Here is a 27,709-nt window from a genome sequence, read left to right as displayed (position 1 = left end):
CAAGAGGTCCTCATGTTCAGACCTGTGTACGTGTCATTGTTAGGGTCAGGATGGACTCTCTCTCTCTCTCTCTCTCTCTCTCTCTCTCTCTCTCTCTCTCTCAGTACTACATTTTATTTTTTTCTCTCTCTCTCTCTCTCTCTCTCTCTCTCTCTCTCTCTCTCTCTCTCTCTCTCTCTCTCTCTCTCTCTCTCTCTCTCTCAGTACTACATTTTATTAATCTCTCTCTCTCTCGCTCTCGCTCTCGCTCTCTCTCACTCTCACTCTCGCTCTCTCTCTCGCTCTCTCTCTCGCTCTCTGTTAGATGAAGAGAGAGAGAAATAAATAAATAAATTAATAAAATGAGAGAGAGAGAGAGAGAGAGAGAGAGAGAGAGAGAGAGAGAGAGAGAGAGAGAGAGAGAATAGTCAAGGTAACAGTGAAAAAAGTATAAAAGACACTGTCATGACAAAGTAAATTAATGTCACCAGGTGTGGAGGTAGAGGTGTAACTGATGGAATTAACTTACTGTCTGTGGCATTGTGATTGAAAGAACTTTGTTTTTTGACATTATTACCTGTGTGTCTGCTGTGGCATAATTTCCTTCTGTGGATCTCCTGTAAAGAGGGACAGAGTGAGTTCTGCTCTCTAGTGACCACTAGCGGAAGTTGATATATTACACATGTAAATCTGGTGTGGAAAAGCTGACCTCTTCAGTGTGCAGTAGATGGTGACTAGAAGAGCTCCAGGAGTCAGGACAACCCCCACCACCACCACAGGAACCCAGGGAAACACTGCTGCAGGATCGTGAGTTTGTGTCAAGAGGTTAGAACATATGTATTTTAAATCAGTCATACAACAGAGCACCAGAAAGAGAATATGACCAAATAAAAACAGAACATGACATACTTACACATTACATTAATATGGACAGGAATAGGAATGGAAGTCTCTGTCCCTTTAATGTTGCTAGCCTCACAGTATTATTCTCCACTGTCTTCAGCGTTGATGTTGTGATGTTGTTTTTATATAACATTGCTAATTTGACTCATTATTATTGTTAATCTGTCTGTGTGTTTCTCCAATGAGCATGCAAAGGTTAGGTAGGTGTACTTACATTGAAAGTCTGCAGGCACAGAAGAAGAGTTGAGGCGTCCATATTTATTCTCAGCCTCACAGTAGTATTCTCCACTGTCCTCAGAGCTGATGTTAGTGATGTTGTATCTCTGTCCTGATGCTTTTGGTGAGGTTACATTCTTCTTGTACCAGGTGTATTTGTCCACAGGTGGGTTGGCATCACTGCTGCAGGTCAGAGTCACTGAACTGCCCTCCATCTGGTGGACAATATGTAACAATACAGTGTTTTAAAACAGTGTTTTACATGAGAAGCATCATGGAACTTGGATGTATGATTGTATGAGTGAAATATAAATATGTGTGATTCTCTCATCAAAATATGTTATGGTTAGGTGTACTTACAATGAACGTCCACAGACACAGAAGAAGAGTTGAGCCCTCCACATTCATTCTCAGCCTCACAGTATTATTCTCCTCTGTCCTCAGAGCTGATGGAGGTGATGAGGAAGGTGTTTTCAGATCCTTTCAGTGACGCTCCGTTCTTCTTGTACCAGGTGTATTTGTCCACAGGTGGGTTGGAATCACTGCTGCAGGTCAGAGTCACTGAACTGCCCTCCACTATTTCACCAGATGGACTGATGCCACGATGTTCTACGTTTTCACTGATGTTAAACACAGTGGATATAGTCAAAGTTAAATTAACAATGAGTAAAAAAAAGCGTACTACTGTACTGTACTCACACTGCAGGAGAGCTGAGATCCTCCTGGTCTTTTACAGTACAGGAGTAACTGTCTTCATCCTCACTGCTGATGGAGTACATGGGGGAGGAGTCCTCTTATACATTCTGTCCATTCTTGTACCAGATGTAGGTGGGGTTGGGGTTGTCAGTCAGAGTACAGGTGGTGCTACAGGTCAGTGTCACCTTACCTTTCTCTGTGGCAGGAGTCACCTCCACCTGCAGACCTGAAATGATACGTATAATATCACATACACCTCTGTGTTAACAGGATGGATAATTGATTTTCTCCTGTAATTCAATATGATAGACAGCTGTATCATACAGTGTAGTATTACCTGTGACAGACAGAGTTGTTCCAGGGAATCTATGACCCCATTCAAAGTTGTCTGTTTTAAAAGTGAAGCGATACTCAGCTGAGTCCTCCTCTCTCAGGTCTGTGATTCTCAGGATGGAGGGACCTTTGTATTGCCATCTCTCTTTGGTACACTGAATACATATGTGTTTCTCAGTGAGGTCCACGGTGACGTTCCCCACCCAGAGAGAGGGACAGGGGGACCTGAGGACGAGAGGAAAGGAGGGAGGAAACTATGGTCAGAACACATCCATTAAGATGTTAAAATGACACCAATTGCACTGGTGTTATCCAGACCTGGGTTCAAATAGTATTTCAAATTGTTGAAATATTTTGAGCGTTTGCTTGAGCCTGCCTGGAGTGCCAGATTTATGTTTTTCTTTGCACTTTTGGGATTATTCTGTTTGCTCCATTGCACCAAACAAGCTCAACCATCAAGTACAGCTAGTTCAAGTATATGAAATACACTATTTACACCCAGCTGTGTTTCCAACCCCTTCTGCCATTGTAGCCTTGAGCAAGGCATATAAATGCCTAATTGCTAATGCTACCAGGGTAATGCTCTGAGGCTTACCCAGTGTTCCCAGACTGTTGCGTAAATAGCGTGTCAGGGGGGTTGGGTGCTATGACAGTAATAATACAAATTTCTGTTGTACTGATAAATAAAGACCTATTCGAAGGGACTTTTATTTTGAAAATTCCTTACGAATGATGTCAAATAAATGTGTTATGACTGTTGTAAGGAATGATACTGCAACAATAATGAAGGGGTTAAGACTGGTTTCATAAATGTGTAATTTATACCCCCTTCATATAATGTGGTCCTGAGGGAATATTTTACATTATTTTATCACGTTATCATCATGGCTGACCAAAGGCCTGTTGATGAGAAGCATTATTCTGAATGTTTGATTGCTGCATGCTATTTCGACAAGTAATTTATGTCAATCACCAGTAATACATAAAATATGCCTATGGTACACATTTCAGACTGATTAACTGAATAAGGAAAATGCAACATGTGTTTGACAGTTTGACGTCTCAATGTGTTACTCAACGGTGTTGGTTTTGAAGAAGTCAGCAAGAACAACAACAGGAAGAGAGGTTTCTTGTGTTGCAATCTTATCTTTGCCTCCTGTGCCTTCACCAAACTCTGTCAAAACTGTTGTCACTGCAGGCTAACTCAGAATGTATGAAAATAGATCAATTTTCTTGTTAAAACTCTGGATAAAACAGGACCTTCCTTCAGACTCAGTCAAAATGTTGTAGCCATGTCTCATGCCGGGTACATAATGGTACATAAAAACATATTTTATTAGATGAACGGTTGAAGTTATATGTCATTCTTCAAAAAAGTTGTTACTCACCTGATAACATAATAACCACCGGAAAGCATAATAACTTATTACATTAAGCGGAAAAAGTTATTACTTTAACCGTTCAACATTTTATTACGTTATCCGGCAAGTTATTACATTAACCCCCTAGAGTTGATTGACACACACTGTGTCAATCTATATAAGTAACCCAATAAAAAAAATCCCCATCAAAATCCATCAGTTTAAGTTTAGAGATATGTTTTTTTTGCATTGGATGCATCTCAATCCACTGCATCCGCCGATGTCGCACTTCCACATCTGTGTTGAAAGGTGGCAGAGCTAGAGCGGTGTTTATCAGACCATGAGACATCCGGAAAATCGCGGAAATGTCTGTAGTGTCCGAACGGTTTTCCTCTACAACTCCCAAAAGTGTCAGGGGACTCGTCTGAAGTCGGTACCGTCGATGTGCCAACTTCTGTTTGGTGGTGTCTGAACCGTTTGGGCTATAAATTAATGGGTGTTCTCCGTTTTGCTCCATGACACCCACAAGTGTCACGGGACTCATCTGAAGGTAACCGGTACCGTTTAAAAAAACTAATGGAAGTATGAAGGTAGTTTTGTGCCTATCCAAAAAAAAGGGATTAAATATGTGTAAAAAATAAATATATAGAGCACCAGTCAAAAGTTTGGACACACCTACTCATTCAAGGGTTTTTCTAATTTTTACTATTTTCTACATTTTAGAATAATAGTGAAGACACCAAAACTATAAAATAACACCTATGGAATCATGTAGTAACCAACAAAGTGTTGAACAAATCAAAATATATTTTATATTTGAGATTCTTCAAATAGCCACCCTTTGCCTTGATGACAGCTTTGCACACTTTTGGCATTCTCCCAACCAGCTTCACATGGAATGCTTTTCCAACAGTCTTGAAGGAGTTCCCACATATGCTGAGCACTTGTTGGCTGCTTTTCCTTCACTCTGCTGTCCGACTCATCCTAAACCATCTCAATTGTGTTGAGGTCAGGGGATTGTGGAGGCCAGGTCATCTGATGCAGCACTCCATCACTCTCCTTCTTGGTAAAATAGCCCTTACCCAGCCTGGAGGTGTGTTGGGTCATTGTCCTGTTGAAAAACAAATGATAGTCCCACTAAGCCCAAACCAGATGGGATAGCGTATCGCTGCAGAATGCTGTGGTAGCCATGCTGGTTAAGTGTTCCTTTAATTCAAAATAAATCACAGACAGTGTCACCAGCTAAGCACCCCCACACCATAACACCTCCTCCTCCATGGTTTATGGTGGGAAATACATATGCAGAGATCATCTGTTCACCCCCACCGCGTCTAACAAAGACACAACCCCCACTAACTTTAAGCATCAGTTGTCAGAGCAGCTTACCGATCACTGCACCTGTACACAGCCATTCTGAAATTAGCCCACCCAACTACCTCATCCCCGTATTGTTATTTATTTTGATAATTTGCACCTCATCTTTTGCACATCTATCAGTCCAGTGTTAATACGAAATTGTAACTATTTTGCACTATGGCCTATTTATTGCCTTACCTCCATAACTTACTACATTCGCACACACTGTATATATATTTTCTGTTTGTATTTTTGACTTTATGTTTTGTTTACCCCATATGTAACTCTGTGTTGTTGTTTTTATCGCACTGCTTTGCTTTATCTTGGCCAGGTCGCAGTTGTAAATGAGAACTTGTTCTCAACTGGCTTACCTGGTTAAATAAAGGTGAAATAAAAATAAATAAAATAAAACAGCGGTTGGAACCAAAAATCTCCAATTTGGACTCCAGACCAAAGGACAAATTTCCACCGGTCTAATGTCCATTGCTCGTGTTTCTTGGCCCAAGCAGGTCTCTTCTTATTATTGGTGTCCTTTAGTAGTGGTTTCTTTGCAGCAATTCAACCATGAAGGCCTGATTCACACATTCCCCTCTGAACAGTTGATGTTGAGATGTCTGTTACTTGAACTCTGTGAATAATTTATTTGGGCTGCAATTTCTGAGGCTGGTAACTCTAATGAACTTATCCTCTGCAGCAGAGTTAACTCTGTGTCTTCCATTCCTGTCGTGGTCCTCATGAGAGCCAGTTTCATCATAGCGCTTGATGGTTTCTGCGACTGCACTTAAATAAACTTTCAAAGTTCTTGAAATGTTCCATATTGACTGACCTTCATGTCTTAAAGTAATGATGGACTGTCGTTTCTCTTTGCTTATTTGAGCTGTTCTTGCCATAATATGGACTTGGTCTTTTACCAAATAGAGCTGTCTTCTGTATACCCCCATACCTTGTCACAACACAACTGATTGGCTTAAAAGCAAATTAACCTTTAAGAAGGTAGACCTGTTCATTGAAATGCATTCCAGGTGACTAACTCATGAAGCTGGTTGAGAGAATGCCAAGAGTGTGAAAAGCTGTCATCAAGGCAAAGGGTGACTATTTAAAGAATCTCAAATCTCAAATATATTTTTTGGGTTACTACATGATTCCATATGTGTTATTTCATAGGTTTGATGTCTTCACTATTATTCTACAATGTAGAAAATAGTAAAAATAAAGAAAAACCCTGGAATGAGTAGGTGTGTCCAAACCTTTGACTGGTACCGGTGCGTCAATTGACTATTATTTATTTATTTATTTTTACCATCAGGAGAAATTCAAGAGCTAAAAATATTTTTAAAGCTTTTGTCAATATTATCAATATTAGTCACTGAGAAAAGTAGGCCTATTAACAAACATCAAACATTGGGAAATGGCCAAATCCCATGGATAAAGATCAGGAACTATAGATAGTAAACTTAAACTATAGATAGTAAACAGATAGGTACATAATCAATCCCATTTATCATCACTATACATCATTATCAATACAAGGAAAGAGAATTTAACTCCAGCATTTACTCAAAAGTTAAAGTTCATGGTCTGGAAAACCTTCTAGATATGATAGCAAAAGAATAGAGTTGTGAGGCCTAGCTTTGGTTTGAAACCGGGGTTCTCTTCAGTCCATGTTCTGTGGTGGTTCTCCTCAGTCCATGTTCTGTGATAGTTCTCTTCAGTCCATGTTCTGTGGTGGTATTCTTTAGTCCAGGTTCTGCCACTTAGATTTCCCCAGTCACTTAGATGTTCTCACAATCCTGGATGGAGGGCTAAGTGTCTCCGTGAGGGGCTGTGTCACTGGGGAAGTCCCTCACTCTCTGAAATAAAAGAAAATGCATGAGCAGTACGAGTCACTTTATCACTTTCTCTAAAGACAAACAAACACATTAATTCATTCATAATAAGAGACTTACTGCAAGAGTGTCGTAGTCAGGGGACCTGCTCTCCATGTTCAGACCTGTGTACATGTCACTGTTAGGGTCAGTGCGGATACTCTGGAGAGAGAGAGAGAGAGAGAGAGAGAGAGAGAGAGAGAGAGAGAGAGAGAGAGAGAGAGAGAGAGAGAGAGAGAGAGAGAGAGAGAGAGAGAGAGAGAGAGAGAGAGAGAGAGAGAGAGAGAGAGAGAAAGCAGTGTCAAGGTAACAGTGAAAATAGTATGAAATGACACCAGGTGTGGAGATGGACGTACAGTAGGTGTAACTGATATAATCACCTGTGTGTCTGCTGTGACATCACTTCCTCCTGTGGATCTCCTGTAAAGAGGGACAGAGTTAGTTCTGCTCTCTACTGGCCTCTAGCGGAAGTTGGTTGCGTTGACAGTCTCAGATATATTTCAAATATATGTATCTGTCTAGGAAATGCTGACCTCTTCAGGATGCAGTAGACTGTGACTAGAAGAGCTCCAGCAGTCAAGACCGCCCCATCCCCCACCACAGGAACCTAGGGAAACACTGCTGCATCTGGAGTCATAAATAATCAACTAAACATTAATATAATAATACAGAATATCAATGAAATATTTGTTAAAGGGATAATCCACTCCAGAATGAAACTCCTGCCAATTTGGTGATAGTCTACGTTCTATGAGTGGGTAAAACATATATTTTCACCCTGATTTAACTTCTAAGTGGTCCGTCTATGAAATCAGGAATTAATATTGTGCCGACTCATCACGATAAGGTTCTCGTCATATAGAAGAGATAGGGAATATCAAACTATTACATTTCATAAGGCTTTTAAAAAAGGACCTGCACTCTCCATCACCATAGCAGCCAATAGTGTATGATATGGGCATACTTGTCTAGAACACATCCATCCATATATATATCCACAAATTATATATTTTGCTGAAAGGTGCTCAAAATAAACAGTGGACCAAATGATTCAACACAGTTTTTCCTTCAACAACGTGCTTTTCTCTCTCTCACCCTGTGTGTGTGAGTGTGTGGGCTCTGGGCCGTTGCGTTGCCGTAGGGGATCTTATAAGCCAACACATAATTATAAACCAAAGTGTAATAAGCCAAAGTATAATGATTAATATTAGCTTGAAACTTGTAGTTTTGTATTAAAGTATTGAAGATGAAACTTTACCTGCTACAATGATCATCAGAGCTGTAGAGTTCTTAGATGCTATTTTATTCCGGGCCTCACAGTAGTATTCTCCACTGTCCTCAGAGCTGATGTTGGTGATGCTGTAACTCTGTCCTGAAGCTTTTGGTGAGGTTATGTTCTTCTTGTACCAGGTGTATTTGTCCACAGGTGGGTTGGCATCACTGCTGCAGGTCAGAGTCACTAAACTGCCCTCCACTATTTCACCAGAGGGACTGACTGACACTGAGGTGTTCTTAGGTTTATCTGATAAAGGACCATTATAAAGACATTAACATCTTGGTTATAGTATGCTTTAGGACCAATGCAGTTAAAATGGTTGACTTCATTAAAACTAAGATGTTTCAACAATGTTCTTTACAAATGTAATGTCGATGTTTACGATCCATTACATTTTACAGGATAGATTGAAATAATTACATTTAGAAACATTAGCATATGCTCTAAAGTTCCAATTTGATGTTACCTAAAACTGGAGATGGATCACACATACTCACATCTGACAGTGAGAGTCTCTTCAGGAGAGGGGAGATCCTCATGGCCTTCTACAGCACAGGAGTATCTGCCTGCATCCTCACTGCTGACTGGGAGTAGGCTATAGACAGGAGAGTAGGTGTTGCTGTTTGGTATAGGCTGTCCATTTTTATACCAACTGTAGGCTGTGATGGGGTCCAGTGTACATTTGGTTCTACATGTCAGTGTGACTCTCTCCCCCTCTGACACAGATGTAGGATCCATCTCCAACACAACATCTAGAGTAAAAGGAAACACATCATTATTCTCCTCCTATATATGTCCTCTTATGTGAAATATTAGATTGTTTTTTTCTGTCACATACCACTACTGTGTCTGTATGACTGACCTTAATAAGGTAATTACAGTAATAGATGTGAGATGTGTGACAGATTACCTGTGACAGTCAGGGAGACAGGTGAGCCAGCAAACTTTCCTCCGGATGTTATCAATCTGAACCTGTACCCAGCAGAGTCACTCAATCTCAGGTCTGTGATTCTCAGGGTACAGTTACTCTTCTTATCCCCAAGGTACTCAATATGACCCTCATACCCTGGCACTGAGCTCAGATCTTCAGGATCCATACCAGACCATTTAGTAAACCAGAAAGCTTTTTTGATCTCATGATAACTGGGATATGTGTAAGAGCAGGACAGCTCCACTGTTGACCCCTTCAAGGCACAGATACTCTGATGGGTGTAAGTCACACTCCAACACTCCTTACCTGAAATACAAGAAGACAATATAACACCTTATATAAATATTTAATTACAATATCTACTGGTATACACTGATGGTTTTTATAAAGTAGTAGAAAACAAACTAGTTACACACTTTACAGTAGTGAAAACCTTCATTATTGAATAATGATCAATATTTATTGATTAATTGGCATTAGTCTCATAACCTGAAACAAAATTGTATTTGCATTTTTAAAAAGTCCACACTCACACACTGCAGGATAGTGGAGAGCCACTTGGCCTTTTACAGCACAGGAGTAGCCGTCTTCATAGTTACTGGAGACTGGGTCTTTGTACTGGGGGGAGGTGCTCTCATCTAGATTATGTCCGTTCTTGTACCAGATATAGGTGGGGTTACCAGTCAGAGTACAGGTGGTGCTACAGGTCAGTGTCTTATCCTGATGTCCACCAGTCACCTTCACCTGAAGACCTAGAGAAAAAACAATATCACTGTAAATCCCTTTATCACTGACTTATCACACTAATACAAAGATGGAAGAGATCCTATGTTATACAGACATAAATACAAACCAAGACAATTCTCCTGAACTAAATGGAATTCAACAGTTTAGCTTTATTGAATGTAACTGTACCTGTGACAGACAGAGTGACTCCAGGATCACCAGTATATCTCCCTCTGGTCTGATCTGTTATAAATCTGAACTTGTACGTAGCTGAGTCACTCTCTCTCAGGCCTGTGATTGTCAGGGTGTGGACAGTCTTCTTATCTCTATGGTACGTCACACGACCTTTGTAGTCTGGGTCATCACTCAGACTCACAGGATTCCCAGCAGCATCATTTTTAGTGAACCAGAGGGTTGTTGTGACTCTACCACTGGGATATGTGTAAGAGCAGGACAGCTCCACTGTTGACCCCTTCAAGGTACAGATACTCCGAGGGGTGTAAGTCACACTCCAGCCATCTACACCCATCACTGAACAGTCACACAACACAAGGGTATTACATTAAGCCAAGGTCTATTGGCTCACACTGACAGTAAGGTTTGTCCACACTTTGTTGCCGTAGTTGCTGAGTTGAGTGTCAATGAAAAGATTGCATCACTCTATGAGGTGTGAAAGATAACTATTTAAGTGAAGTGGAGACGCCTCACAGAACACACCAGAATAATGTTATGATTCTTAACCTTTTAGAAATGTCTGTAGATTGTTAAACAGAGCAACTAAAAGATAAGAATGAGACCATACCTGCTACAGACCAGAGAAAGACCTCCAACACACTTCCTGCTGTTCTCAAGGCCATTTTTTTTGTTGTTTTTTTTTGTTTTTTCGGGGGGATGTATCAGCTTAATATTGCAGATAGATTGTATCTTCTATCAATGTAATTGTCTGCATCACTTCCAATCCCCCATGTTTTTTTTATTTTTTATATATATATATTCCCCTTTATTACTTTTCAACCCCACCATCCTTTCCCTACTTGGAGTAAATTAGTGAACAACAACGCCCAGGCCTCTACTTCCGGTCTATACTTACTATCTACACCTTATGGACAGAGTTAATTTTACAATAATTCTATATCTATATATATATATATATATATATATATACATATACACATACACACACATATACATATATATATATATATATACATATATATATATATATATACACATACATATCTATTTATTTTTTTGCTCCTGAACTTCTTCTACTCTCAACCTCTCCGATCATTTTCATGATGTCCATCCGGTTTGCTTCTAAATGCCATATCTTTCTAACTGTGCTCTTTCCCAAAAGCTCCCAACATACAACCTATATACTTATTATGGACACAGTATGCTTACATTATTAGCTATCTTTGTTATTATTTGTTGTTATTTGTTATTAGTCCCATCCTTCAACTCTATTCAATACCTCCCATCTATCTCTTAACACCATCCATATAGGATTTCTATTTGCCATATATATTTCAACCATACTGTGATGTTTTACAAAAGTTCTGAACCTTTCTATTCTCATTGCTTCTACAGATTGTGAATTAAAAATAAACATTTTTGCTAAAAGTATTATTATATTATTGATTGATTGACTATGACTTTTCAGATCACCCAGTAATGCTATCTGCAAGGTTAGTTCCAGGTAAATATTGCAATCCTTTAGCCATTCCTGGACCTGTGTCCAAAAACAAGCTACAAATGGACAGAACCAAAACAAATGATCTAATGATTCTATCTCTTCACAGCAAAATCTGCAGAGCTGGGAAGATTGTATCCCCCATATAAATAACATTCTATTGGTAGCAAGAATTTTATATAATAATTTAAATTGAAAGATTCTAATTTTTGAATCCGGTGTCGTTTTGCGTGTCAGTTCATAAACACTATGCCATGGGATCGGTACGTCAAAGATCTCTTCCCAACTATTTTGCAATCTATATGGGACTGCTGTCAATCCTTTGGTCCTTAAGTGAAACTGATATACTTTTTTATTTATCACAGTTTTCCTTAACCAATTATGTTCTTTAATGCAAGGCCGACAGACAAGTTCCTTACTTTCTCCCCCTTCAACTTTCCTCTTCCACTTTTGCGGTAAGGCTGCAATTATTTGGTTGTAATTTTGGGTAGAGCAGACATTTCCATATGTTTTTATTAGCTGCATGTGCGACATAACTCCACCAGTCCTACCGATGATATCATTTACGAAGATTATACCTTTTTTAAACATTCTGTCAATAAATATAGGTTTTTTGTCAATTAGTATATTTGAATTTAACCACAATATTTGTTGCATTATTTGTTCTGTCGTTTCTGGAGGATTAAATTGAAATTGTAACCAACTTTCTATGGCTTGTTTTAGAAATAGTGACATTTGGGAGATTATTTCCTTTTCAAATAACTGAAAGTGAGAGGTTGTAATCTGAATAAAGGGAAAAAGGCCTTTCTTGAACAGTGGGTGAGACAATCTTACTAATTTGCTTGAGAACCAGTTCGGATTTAAGTATAACTTTTGGATGACTGAAGATTTTAGTGATAGGTCTAATGCTTTAATATTTAATAATTTCTGTCCTCCGAATTCATATTCATTATATAAATATGCTCTTTTAATTTTGTCTGGCTTGCCGTTCCAAATAAAATTGAATATTTTTTTCTCATATAATTTAAAAAACTGTTTGCTAGGCGTAGGCAAGACCATAAGCAAATAGGTAAACTGGGATAATACTAAAGAGTTAATCAGGGTGATTTTTCCACAAATTGACTGGTATTTTCCTTTCCATGGTAGTAAGATCTTATCTATTTTTGCTAACTTTCTATTAAAATTTATTGAAGTGAGATCATTTATTTCCTTTGGGATATGTATTCCGAGTATATCCACATCACCATCAGACCATTTTATTGGTAAACTACATGGTAATGTAAAAATTGTATTTTTTAGTGATCCAATACGTAATATAGTACATTTGTCATAATTTGGTTTTAATCCAGAGAGGTTAGAAAATGTATCTAGATCCTCTATGAGGCTGTGGAGGGATTCTAGTTGTGGATCTAAAAGAAAACATGAATCATCTGCGTACAATGACACCTTTGTTTTTAAGCCCTGTATTTCTAATCCTCTGATATTATTATTGGATCTGATTTTAATAGCTAACATCTCGATGGCCACAATAAATAGATATGCCGATAGTGGACAACCTTGTTTCACTCCTCTTGACAGTTTGAAACTTTCTGAGAAATAGCCATTATTTACTATTTTACACCTAGGGTTACTATACATGATTTTGACCCATTTTATAAGAGATTCTCCAAAATTGAAATGCTCCAGGCATTTATATATGAATTCCAGTCGAACTTTATCAAATGCCTTTTCGAAGTCTGCTATGAATAGCAGGCCTGGTTTCCCATATTTTCCATAGTGTTCTATTGTTTCCAATACTTGCCTTATATTGTCTCCAATGTATCTTCCATGTAAAAAACCTGTCTGATTAGAATGAATAATATCCGACAATACCTTTTTAATTCTATGCGCTATACATTTTGCTAGGATTTTTGCATCACAACACTGAAGTGTAAGGGGCCTCCAATTTTGTAAATGGACTGGATCTTTATATTTTCCACTTGTATCCTGTTTCAGTAATAATGAGATCAGACCTTCTTCTTGAGTGTCAGATAATCTACCATTTACATAGGAGTGGTTAAAACATGCTAATAACGGTCCTCTTAGTATTTCAAAAAAGGTTTGGTATACCTCGATTGGTATGCCATCCAACCCTGGAGTTTTCCCGGACTTAAAGTCTTTAATTGCATCCAGAAGTTCCTCCTCTGTAATTTCACCTTCACATGAGTCTTTCTGTGTGGCTGTTAATTTGACATTATCAATAGGAAAAAAATCTCTACAATTAGCTTCAGTTAGAGGAGATGGAGGCGACTGAAAAGAAAACATATGCTTAAAATACTTTGTTTCTTCCTTCAAAATATAATTAGGTGAATTATGGGTGACTCCGTCAATTGTAACCAGTTTCATTAAGTTCTTTTTGGTAGCATTCCTATGTTGAAGATTAAAAAAGAATTTTGTGCATTTTTCCCCATATTCCATCCAGTTTGCTTTATTTTTATAATATATTACACTTGATCTTTCTTGAATAAGTTTTTCCATTTCTTTTTGTTTTTCCTCTAATTTATTCTGAGCCTCTATGTTACAGTTTTTATTGCCATCTATCTGTTCTGTTAGACTTTCTATTTCCTTTCTTAGTATAAACTCTTTTGACCTAAATTGCTTTTGTTTTCGAGATGAGTACTGAATTGCATGGCTTCTAAAGGCACATTTAAAGGTGTCCCATACAATAAGGGGATTCGCTGTACCTAAGTTATGTTGGAAAAAGTCAGTTATAAATTCCTTTGTTCTAATTATAAATAAATTATCATCTAATAGGCTTTGATTAAATTTCCAATATCCTCAAGGCCATTGTTGCATCACCCACCCTGCAGTCTTAGAAACATAAACAACAACTCACTCTATAGCTGGAGAATAACTACACCTGATACATTGAAGTATAAACTGTAAATGGGGTACAGGGCCTCATTACTGAAAATGAACCAGGCTCACACGCACATGTACACACACACACACACACACACACACACACACACACACACACACACACACACACACACACACACACACACACACACACACACACACACACACAACCACACACACACCCACCCACAGGGAAGGCCCATAAGGACCATGGAGTCTGTATCAAAGTCTAGAGAGCTGGTTGTTATGGATGTAGAAAAGTTAAAACACATCCTACCCAGTATAGATGTCAACCCTACTCCCTATCAGTCTGGTCCTAAAGGGCCCTCAGCAATACTGAACAAAAATATAAACGCAACATGTAAAGTGTTGGTCCCATGTTTAATGATCTGAAAAATTAGATTCCAGAAATGTTCTATAGGCACAAAAAGCTTATTTTGCTCAAATGTTGGGCACAAATTTGTTTACATCCCTGTTAGTGAGTATTTCTCCATTGCCAAGATAATATTCCACCTGACAGGTGTGGTATATCAAGAAGCTGATTAAACAGCATGATCATTATGCAGGTGCACCTTGTGCTGGGGACAATGAAAGTCCACTCTAAAATGTGCAGTTTTGTCACACAACACAATGCCACAGATGTCTCAAGTTTTGAGGGAGAGTGCAATTGGCATGCTGACTGCAGGTCTGTCCACCAGAGCTGTTGCCAGATAATTGAATGTTCATTTTTTTAATCATTTACGAGAATTTGGCAGCACGTCCAACCGGCCTCACAACCGCAGACAATGTGTATGGCGTCGTGTGGGCGAGCAGTTTGCTGAGGCCCATTGTAGTGGCATTCATCACAAGGATCTGTACACAATTCCTGGAAAGTGAAAATGTCCCAGTTCATCCACGGCCTGCATACTCACCAGACATGTCACCCATTGAGCCTGTTTGCAATGCTCTGGATCGACGTGTACGACAGCGTGTTCCAGTTCTTGCCAATTTCCAGCAACTTCACACAGCCATTGAAGAGGAGTGCGACAACATTCCACAGGCCACAATCAACAGCCTGACCAACTCTATGTGAAGGAGATGTGTCGCGCAACATTAGGCAAATAGTGGTCAAACCAGATACTGACTGGTTTTCTGATCCACACCCCTGCCTTTTTTTTAAAGGTATCTGTGACTAACAGATGCATATCTGTATTCCCAGTCATTTGAAATCCATGGATTAGGGTGTAATTAATTAATTTCAATTGACAAATGTCCTTATTTGAACTGTAACTCAGTAAAATCTTTGAAATTATTGCATGCTGTGTTTATATTATTGTTGAGTATAAATCCACTGTGTCTCACACACACACACACACACACACACTGAGCAGGGATTCAAATGTATGTTTGCATGTCTTTTATACCCTGGTTAATAATCTCATCCCTATGTAGATCCACACTCCTACACTGAGACACTTTATGAATACTGGCCCTGATGTAACAACCAAAACACAGCTCAAAACATAACAAAAAGTAAAATGATACATTACCCTCAAGTATATGACTTGAGACTAAAAACAAATAACTAAAAACTATTTTTCAAGATATTTTCAAATGTACTTACAGCTAGAAGTGAAGGGGAGAGGTCTTGTACAGTGAGTCAACTGACTGGCAGTGTGGGAACTGCTAGTAAGTGTCAGTTCTGTGGTTGATACATATTTAAAGTAGTCAGAACACAAGTAGCTGATACAGAACTGTCCTTTCCTTCCTCTTTAAGACATTACATGCATGATGACCAGAACAGCATGTGAGAGAAGGGAGGTTACTGTATTAGAGTGGGCCCTACATTTCTAAAATGGACAAAATGTCCCCCATTTCCACTTTTCTTTAATACAGAACCATGTTAACCCCCTAAGGTTGATGTAGCATAATCCAAAAATCGCCATACAAATCTGTCAGTTTAAGGTAGAGATATCTGTTTTTTGTCTCAATCCACCGCGCCCACCTATGTCGCACTTCTGCATCTGTGGTGAAAGGTGACAGAGCTAGACCATGTTTGTCAGACCATGAGACGTCCCGAAAATCGGTCTTCTCATAAAATGTTGCTCTACGAACCCCTCAAGCGTCTTGGGACTCGTCTGAAGTCGGTACAGTCGATCTGTAGCATCCAAACAATTTGGTCTACATACTAATGTGTGGAAAGATGAGACTCTCACGAACATGTCTGTTGTTTTGCTCTAGGACGCCCACAGGCCACACAATACAAAATTATGGAAGTATATACTGTTCAGTGCCAAAAATAAGGGGTTAAATCCATGTTCAAAAAATATAAATATTACGATCTTACTTATATCTCTCAGGTATAGGACAGACACTTCAGAATAAACTTCCTTTAGATTTTTTTGGGGGGACTATATTTTATTCCATGTAGTGAATCTGCTATTCAATGCGTTTGAATGGGCTAATAGCAGTAAGGCCAAAAATAATTTTTTATCAAATAATCGTTTTATCTATTTTTTTGATAGTTAAGGTTTCTTAACATTCTAAATCAAATAGCTAAATTATCCTTGGTATGACCTTCTTAAAAATAATCAATATAGGATGCACTCTTTCCTCTGGTCTAAAAAATTATATCCTCCAGAAGAAACACTCATCACCATTGATGGGAGCCATCCTCCTGGGCCTGGGAGGGAGCGAGACACACACACAAACAGTATGAAAACACAAGCACCTGCCTGCCTGTGCTCCTTCCGTCATTTGTCTGTCCTTTTGTACATTTCAAAAGATTATTTGAGTTGATTGGTAACATTTAAGAATAACTCATAATTAACCCATTATAAGTGCTTATATATGTTTATAAATTATAGTTGATGTTTTGACAGACAGACGGATGTCCTTATCCTGAGGAGGCGTACTGGGAGGCTGAGGAGGTGTTGAGGCCTCTAGGGTTGGTTCTCTGAGGAGAGGGAGGGGTTCTCTGCATCCAGTGGTCTGGGTACCTGATTACCAGCCTGGTGCTCTCCAGCTCCACCCCCTGGACAGGAGGACAAACAACAGGCACAGTCCAAATACATACAATTGAACCAACAACATAGTCCCAAAAGTACAATGGGACTAATAGCACTGTCCCAAAAGTACAATGGAACCAATAACAACGTTTTTTTCCTTTGCCACCAGAAAGGAGTTGAATTGTTGTACTTTACTCTCTGTGTTGGACAATGGTGATACTTTTTGATACAGGTCTTGACCCTGTGTATTATGCAGAGACATCTAACTCACCATTGTGATCTCTACAGTGCTGTCAGGTGGACATTATTAGCAACACGCAAGCTCAAACACTGGTACATTCTTATTCAGAAGGCCATTTAAGGAAAACTGCCATTTTATCTATCCTCTATTCTAGCACGAAATGAGAACACATTCAAGCTCAGATCTCAATCTTGTTTTATGCTAACAGTCCTGAAATGTAAAACCAAGCATGGAAAAAGGTCCTTTCATTATTCAGCCCCCCGATCTTGGAATTCTCTCCAAGCCAACATAAAACTCCACGACCTGGTGTCCCTAGAGGAGTTCAGGACAAATAGATGAATAGGTTGTTGAGACATGTATCTGTTTCTAGTTGTCACCCCATGTCACTAGTTTGCATTGCCTTATGTAAGGAAGCCTGTTGTTTTACACCACACACATGCCTGCACACACACACACACACACACACTGTTTGTTTGCTGTTGTATTTGTGCTTTTTTTAAAACTTAGAATGACGCACCGGTGCGGGTTAAATAAATGTGTTCCTAAAAGTACAATGGAACCAACAGCATAGTCACAAAAGTACAACGGAACCAAAATTATAGTCACAAAAGTACAATGGAACCAATAGAATAGTCACAAAAGTACAATGGAACCGATAGCATAGTCCCAAAAGTACTTGGAACCAAAATTATAGTCCCAAAAGTACAATGGAACCAATAGAATAGTCACAACAGTACAAACTAAATAATTGAAAGCACATCTCACATAGTTGAAGGCATTTTGACAGCATTATGTTTCATCCCATCACTCACCTGGAGCCTCTCCAAGGCGAGAGCGGCCATGTTGGCATTCTTGAAGTTGATGAAGGCACAGAATCTCTCATGAAGAACACTGATACTCTCTATCTCCCCACATCTGCAGTACAGGACATAGAATTAGAATGTAGAACTCTGATACTCTCTATCTCCCTACACCTACAGAACAGAACATAGAATTAGAATGTAGAACTCTGATACTCTCTATTTCCTCACACCTACAGTACAGAACATAGAATTAGAATGTAAAAGAATGATGATTCCCTTTCCATAAATGTCATTGGATTAGAATGGTGGACCGGTGGCCATTTTGTGCTAACCATTTCAAGTGTTAATTTTATGTTAGTTGATGATTATCACACCACATCATGTAAGAAACAAAGAAAGTCACAGCAAGAGAAGCCTAAGCAGTGGACATGGAGATATATATATGTATATATATATATATATATATATATATATATATATGTATATATATATATATATATATATATATATATATATATATATATATATATATATAGAGAGAGAGAAATAGAGATGTAGATACAGAACTAAAACAGATAGAAATGGGGCATGGTGGTCGTACGTTTTGAAGAGGTCCCATATGTGTGTCTCAGTGACGTTCCCCGGAGAGAGGGACAGGTTGGACCTGAGGACGAGAGGAATGGAGGGAGGGGACCATCGTCAGAACACATCCATTAAGATGTTAAAATGACATCAATTGCACTGGTGTTATCCAGACCTGGGTTCAAATAGTATTTGAAATCATTCAAATATTTTGAGCGTTTGCTTGTACCTACTTGTGGTGTCAGATTTATGTTTTTTGCACTTTTGGGACTATTCTGTTGGTTCCATTGCATCAAACAAGCTCAATCTTTAAGTACAGCTAGTTTGAGTATAGGAAATACACTATTTTCACCCAGGTGTGGTTCCCACCCCTTCTAAATTGGTAATGCTACCTGGGTAATGCTCTGAGGCTTACCCAGTGTTCCCAGACTGTTGTGTAAATAGCGTGTCAGGGGGGTTGGGTGCTATGACAGTAATAATACTCATTTATGTTGTACTGATAAATAAAGAGCTATTCGAAGGGACTTTTATTTGGAAAATTCCTTAGGGATGATGTTGAATAAATGTGCTATGACAGTTGTAGTGAATAATAATGAATAATATAATATGCCATTTAGCAGATGCTTTTATCCAAAGCGACTTACAGTCATGTGCGCATACATTTTTACATATGGGTGGTCCCGGGGATCGAACCCACTACCCTGGCGTTACAAGCGCCATGCTCTACCAATTGAGCTACAGAGGACCACTGAATGATACTGCAACACTAATGAAGGGGTTATAACTGGTTACATAAAGGTGTAATGTCTACCCCTTCATATGATGTGGTCCTGAGGGAATATGTGACATTATTTTATCACATTATCATCATGGCTGACCATTATTATGAATGTTTGATTGCTGCATGCTATTTAGACAAGTCATTTATGTCAATCACCAGTAATACATAAAATATGCCTATGGTACACATTTCAGACTGATTAACTGAATAAGGAAAATGAAACATGCGTTTGACAGTTTGACGTCTCAATGTGTTACTCATGTGATGAGTGTGATAGAAGGAGTCAGGCGCAGGAGGGTAAATCACCGAATACAGAGTTTATTCCGTCGTACACAATTGTGCTAGATAGCGACACACGAAAACAGGCACAGGGGAAATATCTACCCTGGCAATAACAACGTGCGAGTAGCTCCACCGAGCTACACTACTCTCACAATAAACAATCACCCACAAGGACAAGGGGGACAGAGGGAACACTTATACACGAACTAATGAGGGGATAAGAACCAGGTGTGCGTAATTGACAAGACAAGACAAATGGAATGATAATATATTGAGCGGCAGTGGCTAGTAAGCCGGTGACGACTAACGCCGAAGCCTGCCCGAACAAGAAGGGGAGGCAGCCTCGGCGGAAGTCGTGACAGTACCCCCCCCTTGACGCGCAGCTCCAGCAGCGTGCCGACCCTGTTCTCGGGGATGGCCAGGAGGATGCGGAGCAGGGCGAGCCGGATGGCGACGGTGGAAATCCTGCACCGGGACCCGTCACCGTTCCTCCGGACCGTACCCCTCCCACTCCACGAGGTACTGAAGGCCACCCAACCCGACTCCTCGAATCCAAGATGGAATGGACAGAGTACGCCGGGGCCCCCTCGATGTCCAGAGGAGGTGGAGGAATCTCCCGCACCTCAGACTCTTGGAGCGGACCAACCACCCCCTGCCTGAGGAGAGACACATGAAACGAGGGGTTAATACGGTAATCAGGGGGAAGTAATAACCTATAAGTGACCACGTTGATTCTCCTCAGGACTTTGAACGGCCCCACAAACCGCGGACTCAGCTTCCGGCAGGGCAGGCGGAGGGGCAGATTCCGGGTTGAGAGCCAGACCCGATCCCCCGGTACGAAGACCGGGGCCTCACTGCGGTGGCGGTCAGCATTGGCCTTCTGACGACGCACGGCGCGCTGGAGGTGAACTTGGGCAGTGTCCCACGCCTCCTCCGCGCACTGAAACCAGTCATCCACCGCAGGAGCCTCGGTCTGGCTCTGGTGCCACGGTGCCAGAACCGGTTGGTAACCTAAAACACATTGGATTGGCGTTAGGTTAGTAGAGGAGTGGCGGAGAGAGTTCTGGGCATATTCTGCCCATGGCAAGAACTCCGACCACTCCCCCAGCCGGTCCTGGCAGTAGGACCACAGAAACCTACCCACATCCTGATTTACCCTTTCCACCTGCCCATTTGACTCGGGGTGGAACCCAGAGGTCAGGCTGACCGAGACCCCCAGACGTTCCATGAACGCCTTCCAGACCTTGGACGTGAACTGGGGACCTCTGTCGGACACTATATCCTCTGGTACCCCGTAGTGCCGGAAGACGTGAGTAAACAGGGCCTCCGCAGTTTGCAGGGCCGTGGGGAGACCGGGCAGAGGAAGAAGGCGGCAGGACTTTGAAAAGCGGTCCACAAAGACCAGGATGGTGGTGTTACCTTGGGAGAGGGGAAGATCAGTCAAAAAATCAACACTAAGGTGAGACCATGGTCGTTGTGGAACTGGTAAAGGTTGTAACTTACCCGCTGGGAGGTGCCTAGGTGCCTTACTCTGGGCGCACACCGAGCAGGAGGAGACGTACACCCTCACCTTAGCCAAGATAGGCCACCAGTACTTTCCGGTCAGGCAGCGTACTGTACGACCGATACCTGGGTGACCAGAGGAGGGTGACGTGTGTGCCCAGTAGATCAGACGATCACGGATAAGAGCAGGCACGTACCGCAGCCCAGCTGGACACTGAGGTGGAGATGGATCTGTGCGTAATGCCTGCTCTATATCCGCGTCCATCGCCCATACTACCGGCGCCACAATGCAGGAGGCCGGGAGTATGGGGGTGTTGTCTCTGGGCCTCTCCTCTGTGTCATACAGCCGGGACAGTGCGTCTGCCTTCACGTTCTTCGAACCCGGAATGTATGACAGTGAAAAATCTAACCGGGTGAAGAATAGGGCCCACCTGGCCTGGCGAGGATTCAGCCTCCTCGCTGCCCGGATGTACTCCAGGTTACGGTGGTCCATCAAGATGAGGGAAGGGTGTTTCGCCCCTTCGAGTCAATGCCTCCACACGGTCAAAGCTCGGACAACAGCCAACAGCTCCCGATCACCAACGTCGTAGTTCTGCTCCGGGCTGAGTTTCTTAGAGAAGAAGGCACAGGGGCGGAGCTTGGGTGGCGTGCCCAAGCGTTGAGATAGGACAGCGCCTATCCCTACCTCAGACGCATCCACCTCCACTACGAACGCTAGTGATGGATCGGGGTGGGCCAGTACCGGGGCTGAGGTGAACAGACCCCACAGTCTACTGAAGGCCAGGTCAGCTTCAGCAGACCAGCGGAGCCGGGACTGCCCACCCTTCAACAGGGATGTAATGTGAGCTGCAACCTTGCCAAAGCCCCGGATAAACCTTCGATAGTAGTTGGCGAAGCCAAGGAGGCGCTGCACCTCCTTAACCGTGGTTGTAGTCGGCCAATTACGCATGGCTGAAATGCGATCTCCCTCCATCTCCACACCTGAGGTGGTAATGCGGTATCCGAGGAAGGAGACGGACTGCTGGAAAAACATACACTTCTCTGCCTTGGCATGAAGGTCATTTTCCAACAGTCGGGCCAGCACTTTGCAAACCAGGGACACATGCTCGGCGTGCGTAGCGGAATACACCAGGATGTGATCGATGTAGACCACCACACCGCGACCAAGCATGTCCCGAAACACCTCGTTCACAAAGGACTGGAAGACGGATGGAGCATTCATCAAACCGTAGGGCATCACCAGGTATTCATAATGCCCCGTGGTTGTGGTGAATGCTGTCTTCCACTCATCCCCCTCACGAACACACACCAGGTTGTATGCACTCCTGAGATCTAATTTGGTGAAGAAGCGCGCCCCATGCATTGACTCAATCACTGAAGGAATGAGGGGGAGAGGATAACTCCTGGGAGGTACAGCGTCTACCCGAAGGTTTATCGCACAATCCCCCGCCCGATGAGGTGGTAATTTTGTCTCCTGCGTCTTAGAAAATGCGTGCGCCAGATCGAGGTATTCGGGGAGAATGCGCACGGTGGATGTACCGTCTGGACTTTCCACCGTGGTTGCACCAACGGAAACACCTAGACACCTACCCTGACACTCTCGCGACCACCCCGTGAGAATCCTCTGCGGCCATGAGAAGGTGGGGTTGTGGAGTGCTAGCCAAGGGATACCTAATACCACAGGGAAAGCAGGAGACTCAATAATATAAAAAGTAACCTGCTCACAATGAGTCTCCTGGGTGATCATGGTGACTGGTACAGTAACTTCCTTAACAAAAGCGGACCCTAATGGTCGACTATCAAGTGCTCTGATGGGGAGTGGAATGGATAGGGGAACCAATGAAATGCCTTGACGGCGTGAGAATGCCCTGTCCATAAAGTTCCCAGCTGCGCCTGAATCGACTAGCGCCTTACACTGGGGAACTACCATGTGATCGGGAAAGTAGATAGGTAGGGTACAGTGCACAGCAGAGGGCACTGAATGAGTGTGGGTGTTCGATACCTGGGGTGATGCGAGAGTGCCCTGCCTGCCGCCTCCAGACCCAAAAGAGCGTTGACGACTATGTGTGGTGTACTGTCCCTTCGTGCCATCGGAGTGGCACTGTCGCTGTCGTCCTCCGCTCTCTCGGACGGCGGCTCCACCCAGCTCCATCAGCTCAGGATCCGAGTCGTCCGGGGTGGAAACGGGCAGACCCCTCCCAGGACGTCCTCTGGCTGCCAGCAGGTTGTCCAAACGGATGGCCATGTCCACCAGTTGCTTCCACAGATGGCACCGGAAATGGTCGATCAGGGCCCGCTCGTTCCACCCGGACCCCGCTGCAAGCGTCAGAAACTCCAACGCGAAGCCCTGCGCGGTCCTCGTCCCCTGCCTCAGGTGGACCAGCCGCTCGCCCGCCTCTCGACCTTCGGGCGGGTGATCGAAGACCGCCTGAAAGAGGCGAGCGAACTCCCCGTAGTTCTCCAACGCGGCTCCTCCATCCAAACCGCGTTGGCCCACTCCAAGGCTTTCCCCGAGAGGCAGGAAACAAGGACGGACACCTTCTCCCGCTCCGATGGGGCCGGCCTGATGCTGGAGAAGTAGAACTCCAGTTGGAGGAGGAATCCTTGGCAGAGTGCCGCCGTCCCGACGAACGCCCGTGGTCGGGATATCTGGATCCCTCCGGGTGCTGGGGTGTAGGTGACTGGATCCTGTTGGCCAGCTGGTCTCGACAGATCGGGTCCTCTACTCTCCAGGCATTGGACGAACTGAAGAACCCGATCCATCGCTTCCCCCAAGCTGGCCAGCATCGTGGAATGCTCCTGGACCCGTACCACGACTCCAGGCATGCGCTCCTCTCCCGCTGACTCCATAACGGGTGGGTGATTCTGTGATGAGTGTGATAGAAGGAGTCAGGCGCAGGAGGGTAAATCACCGAATACAGAGTTTATTCCATCGTACACAATTGCGCTAGATAGCGACACACAAAAACAGGCACAGGGGAAACTATCTACCCTGGCAATACACGGTACGGGATACTCCAACAATATGCAGGCACAGGGGAAATATCTACCCTGGCAATAACAACGTGCGAGTATCTCCACCGAGCTACACTACTCTCACATTAAACAATCACCCACAAGGACAGGGGGGCAGAGGGAACAGTTATACACGGACTAATGAGGGGATAAGAACCAGGTGTGTGTAATTGACAAGACAAGACAAATGGAATGATGATATATGGAGCGGCAGTGGCTAGTAAGCCGGTGACGACGAACGCCGAAACCTGCTCGAACAAGGAGGGGAGGCAGCCTCGAAAAAAGTTGTTGCTCACCTGACAACATAATAACCACCGGAAAACTTATTACAGTGAACAAAAATATAAATGTCCCATGTTTAATGAGCTGAAATAAAAGATCCAAGAAATGTCCCATATGCACAAAAAGCTTATTTTGCTGAAATGTTGTGCCCAAATTTATTTACGCATCTGGTGAACAGGTCAGGGTTCCATTGCCACAGGCAGAACAGCAGAAAACAACACAGGCCCTGATAGAACAGCTAAAACACAGGCCCTGATATCACAGCTAAAACACAGACCCTGATGTAACAGCACCTTTGGCAGCGATTACAGCCTTGAGTCTTCTTGGGAATGACGCTACAAGCTTGGCACACCTGTATTTGAGGAGTTTCTCCCATTCTTCTCTGCAGATCCTCTCAAGCTATGTCAGGTTGGATGGGGAGTGTTGCTGCATAGCTATTTTCAGGTCTCTCCAGAGATGTTCGATCGGCTTCAAGTCCGGGCTCTGGCTGGGCCACTCAAGGACATTCAGAGACTTGTCCCGAAGCCACTCCTGCGTTGTGTTGGCTGTGTGCTTAGGGTCGTTGTCCTGTTGGAAGGTGAACCTTCGCCCCAGTCTGAGGTCCTGAGCGCTCTGGAGCGGGTTTTCATCAAGAATCTCTCTGTACTTTGCTCCATTCATCTTTCCCTCAATCCTGCCTAGTCTCCCTGTCCCTGCCGCTGACAAACATGCCCACAGCATGTGGCTGCCACCACCATGCTTCACCGTAGGGATGGTGCCAGGTTTCCTCCAGACGTGACGCTTGGCATTCAGGCCAAAGAGTTCAATCTTGGTTTCATCAGACCAGATAATCTTATTTCTCATGATCTGAGAGTCTTTCGGTGCCTTTTGGCATTCTCCAAGCGGGCTGTCATGTGCCTTTTACTGAGGAGTGGCTTCCGTCTGGCCACTCTACCATAAAGGCCTGATTGGTGGAGTGCTGCAGAGATGGTTGTCCTTCTGGAAGGTTCTCCCATCTCCACAGAGGAACTCTGGAGGTCTGTCAGAATGACCATCCGGTTCTTGGTAATCCATTTTAGAATAAGGCTGTAACGAAACAAAATGTGGAAAAAGTCAAGGTCTGAATACTTTCCGAATGCACTGTAACAGCTAAATCACAGGCCCTGATATAAGAGCTAAAACACAGGTCAAAACAAAACGAAATGTTAAAGGATACGTTAAGACATACCCTCAAGAAAAATTATTCAAGTGCACACTTCGGGAAGGTTGAAGAATCAGGACGCAGTCAGAAAGGGCTGGGGCCAGGGACAAGGGGCAGAGAGGAAGAGGTGAAGCTGAAATCTTTGCCAGGGGCCAGAGAACCGGGCGAAGGATTTACATTTTCCACAAAACTCTTTCATCAATGGGGAGAGGGAGGGGAAGGGGTCATTGCAGGTCAGACCCTACAATGACCCCCTTTAGTGTCTACAACATGGTCATCGTAAAGGTGGTTGCCTGGGAAACTACCCCCTCAAGGTTCTAATGATGACATTATCTCCATCATCTGACATCATTTACATTACATTTTAGTCATTTAGCAGACGCTCTTATCCAGAGCGACTTACAGTTAGTGAATAAATTTTTTTTATAATTTTTTTTTATACTGGCCCCCCGTGGGAATCGAACCCACAACCCTGGCGTTGCAAACGCCATGCTCTATCAACTGAGCTACATCCCTGCCGGCCATTCCCTCCCCTACCCTGGACGACGCTGGGCCAATTGTGCGCCGCCCATGAGTCTCCCGGTCGCGGCCGGCTGCGACAGAGCCTGGATTCGAACCAGGATCTCTAGTGGCACAGTTAGCACTGCGCAGCAGTGCCTTAGACCACTGCGCCACTCAGGCGCAGTGGTCTAAGGGGGAAGGAAATCAGAGGAGCACTTCACACACTCATACTGTATGTCCAGTGTTCTGTCTGTGTTGTGTGTCAGACGACTACAAAAGGGGTGACACCCCCAACACCCCCATTCTATCCAAGCCTCCTGTTCCCTTTTAAAGTAGGTACACGGTCCCTCCTCGTCTTCCACAATCTTAATATTCATTATTCTGTTCTTCGTCCTCCTCTTCCTCCCTCTGTAAGGGTGGTCAGAGTTGTCAGGGTGGTCAAACAACAACACAATTAGACCCAACCAAATCATGAGAAAACAAAAAGAGAATTACTTGACACATTGGGAAGAACAAACAAAAAAAATTGAGCAAACTAGAATGCTATTTGGCCCTAAACAGAGAGTACACTGTGGCAGAATACCTGACCACTGTGACTGACCCAAACTTAAGGAAAGCTTTGACTATGTACAGACTCAGTGAGCATAGCCTTGCTATTGAGAAAGGCCGCCGTAGGCAGACCTGGCTCTCAAGAGAAGACAGGCTATGTGCACACTGCCCACAAAATGAGGTGGAAACTGAGCTGCACTTCCTAACCTCCTGCCAAATGTATGACCATATTAGAGACACATACTTCCCTCAGATTACAGCGATCCACAAAGAATTCGAAAACAAACCCAATTTTGATAAACTCCCTTATCTACTGGGTGAAAAACCACAGTGTGCCATCACAGCTGCAAGATTTGTGACCTGTTGCCACAAGAAAAGGGCAACCAGTGAAGAACAAACACCATTTTAAATAAAACCCTTATTTATGTTTATTTATTTTCCCATTTGTACTTTAACTATTTGCACATTGTTACAACACTGTATATATACATAATATGACATTTGAAATGTCTTTATTCTTTTGAAACTTCTGAGTGTAATGTTTACTGTTAATATTTATTGTTTATTTCACTTTTGTTTACTATCTACTTCACTTGCTTTGGCAATGTTAACACACGTTTCCCATGCCAATAAAGCCCCTTAAATTGAACTGAAATTGAATTGAGAGAGAGAGAGAGAGAGAGAGAGAGAGAGAGAGAGAGAGAGAGAGAGAGAGAGAGAGAGAGAGAGAGAGAGAGAGAGAGAGAGAGAGAGAGAGAGAGAGAGAG

At 42.7% G+C, this 27,709-nt stretch overlaps 1 protein-coding gene across 1 annotated transcript in view; it reads right to left on the bottom strand.

Moving 5' to 3' along the window:
* Positions 1–10,499, bottom strand: part of LOC311119885 (B-cell receptor CD22-like) — a gene marked incomplete at its 5' end in the record, with an annotated part of 41,369 nt that extends 30,870 nt beyond the window's left edge. The window contains 7 exons of the mRNA XM_084194536.1: positions 2,132–2,381; positions 6,791–6,834; positions 8,483–8,737; positions 8,896–9,222; positions 9,450–9,668; positions 9,832–10,173; positions 10,445–10,499. Coding sequence (XP_084050662.1) covers positions 2,132–2,381; positions 6,791–6,834; positions 8,483–8,737; positions 8,896–9,222; positions 9,450–9,668; positions 9,832–10,173; positions 10,445–10,499 — 1,492 coding nt within the window. The remainder of the gene's footprint in view (positions 1–2,131; positions 2,382–6,790; positions 6,835–8,482; positions 8,738–8,895; positions 9,223–9,449; positions 9,669–9,831; positions 10,174–10,444) is intronic.
* Between the last annotated feature and the right edge of the window lie 17,210 nt (positions 10,500–27,709).

The sequence above is a fragment of the Coregonus lavaretus genome (assembly GCF_964263955.1).
Source record: "Coregonus lavaretus genome assembly, contig: HAP1_SCAFFOLD_55, whole genome shotgun sequence".
NCBI classification, from domain to species: Eukaryota; Metazoa; Chordata; class Actinopteri; order Salmoniformes; family Salmonidae; genus Coregonus; species Coregonus lavaretus.
This window is presented reverse-complemented; position numbering and strand designations above follow the sequence as displayed.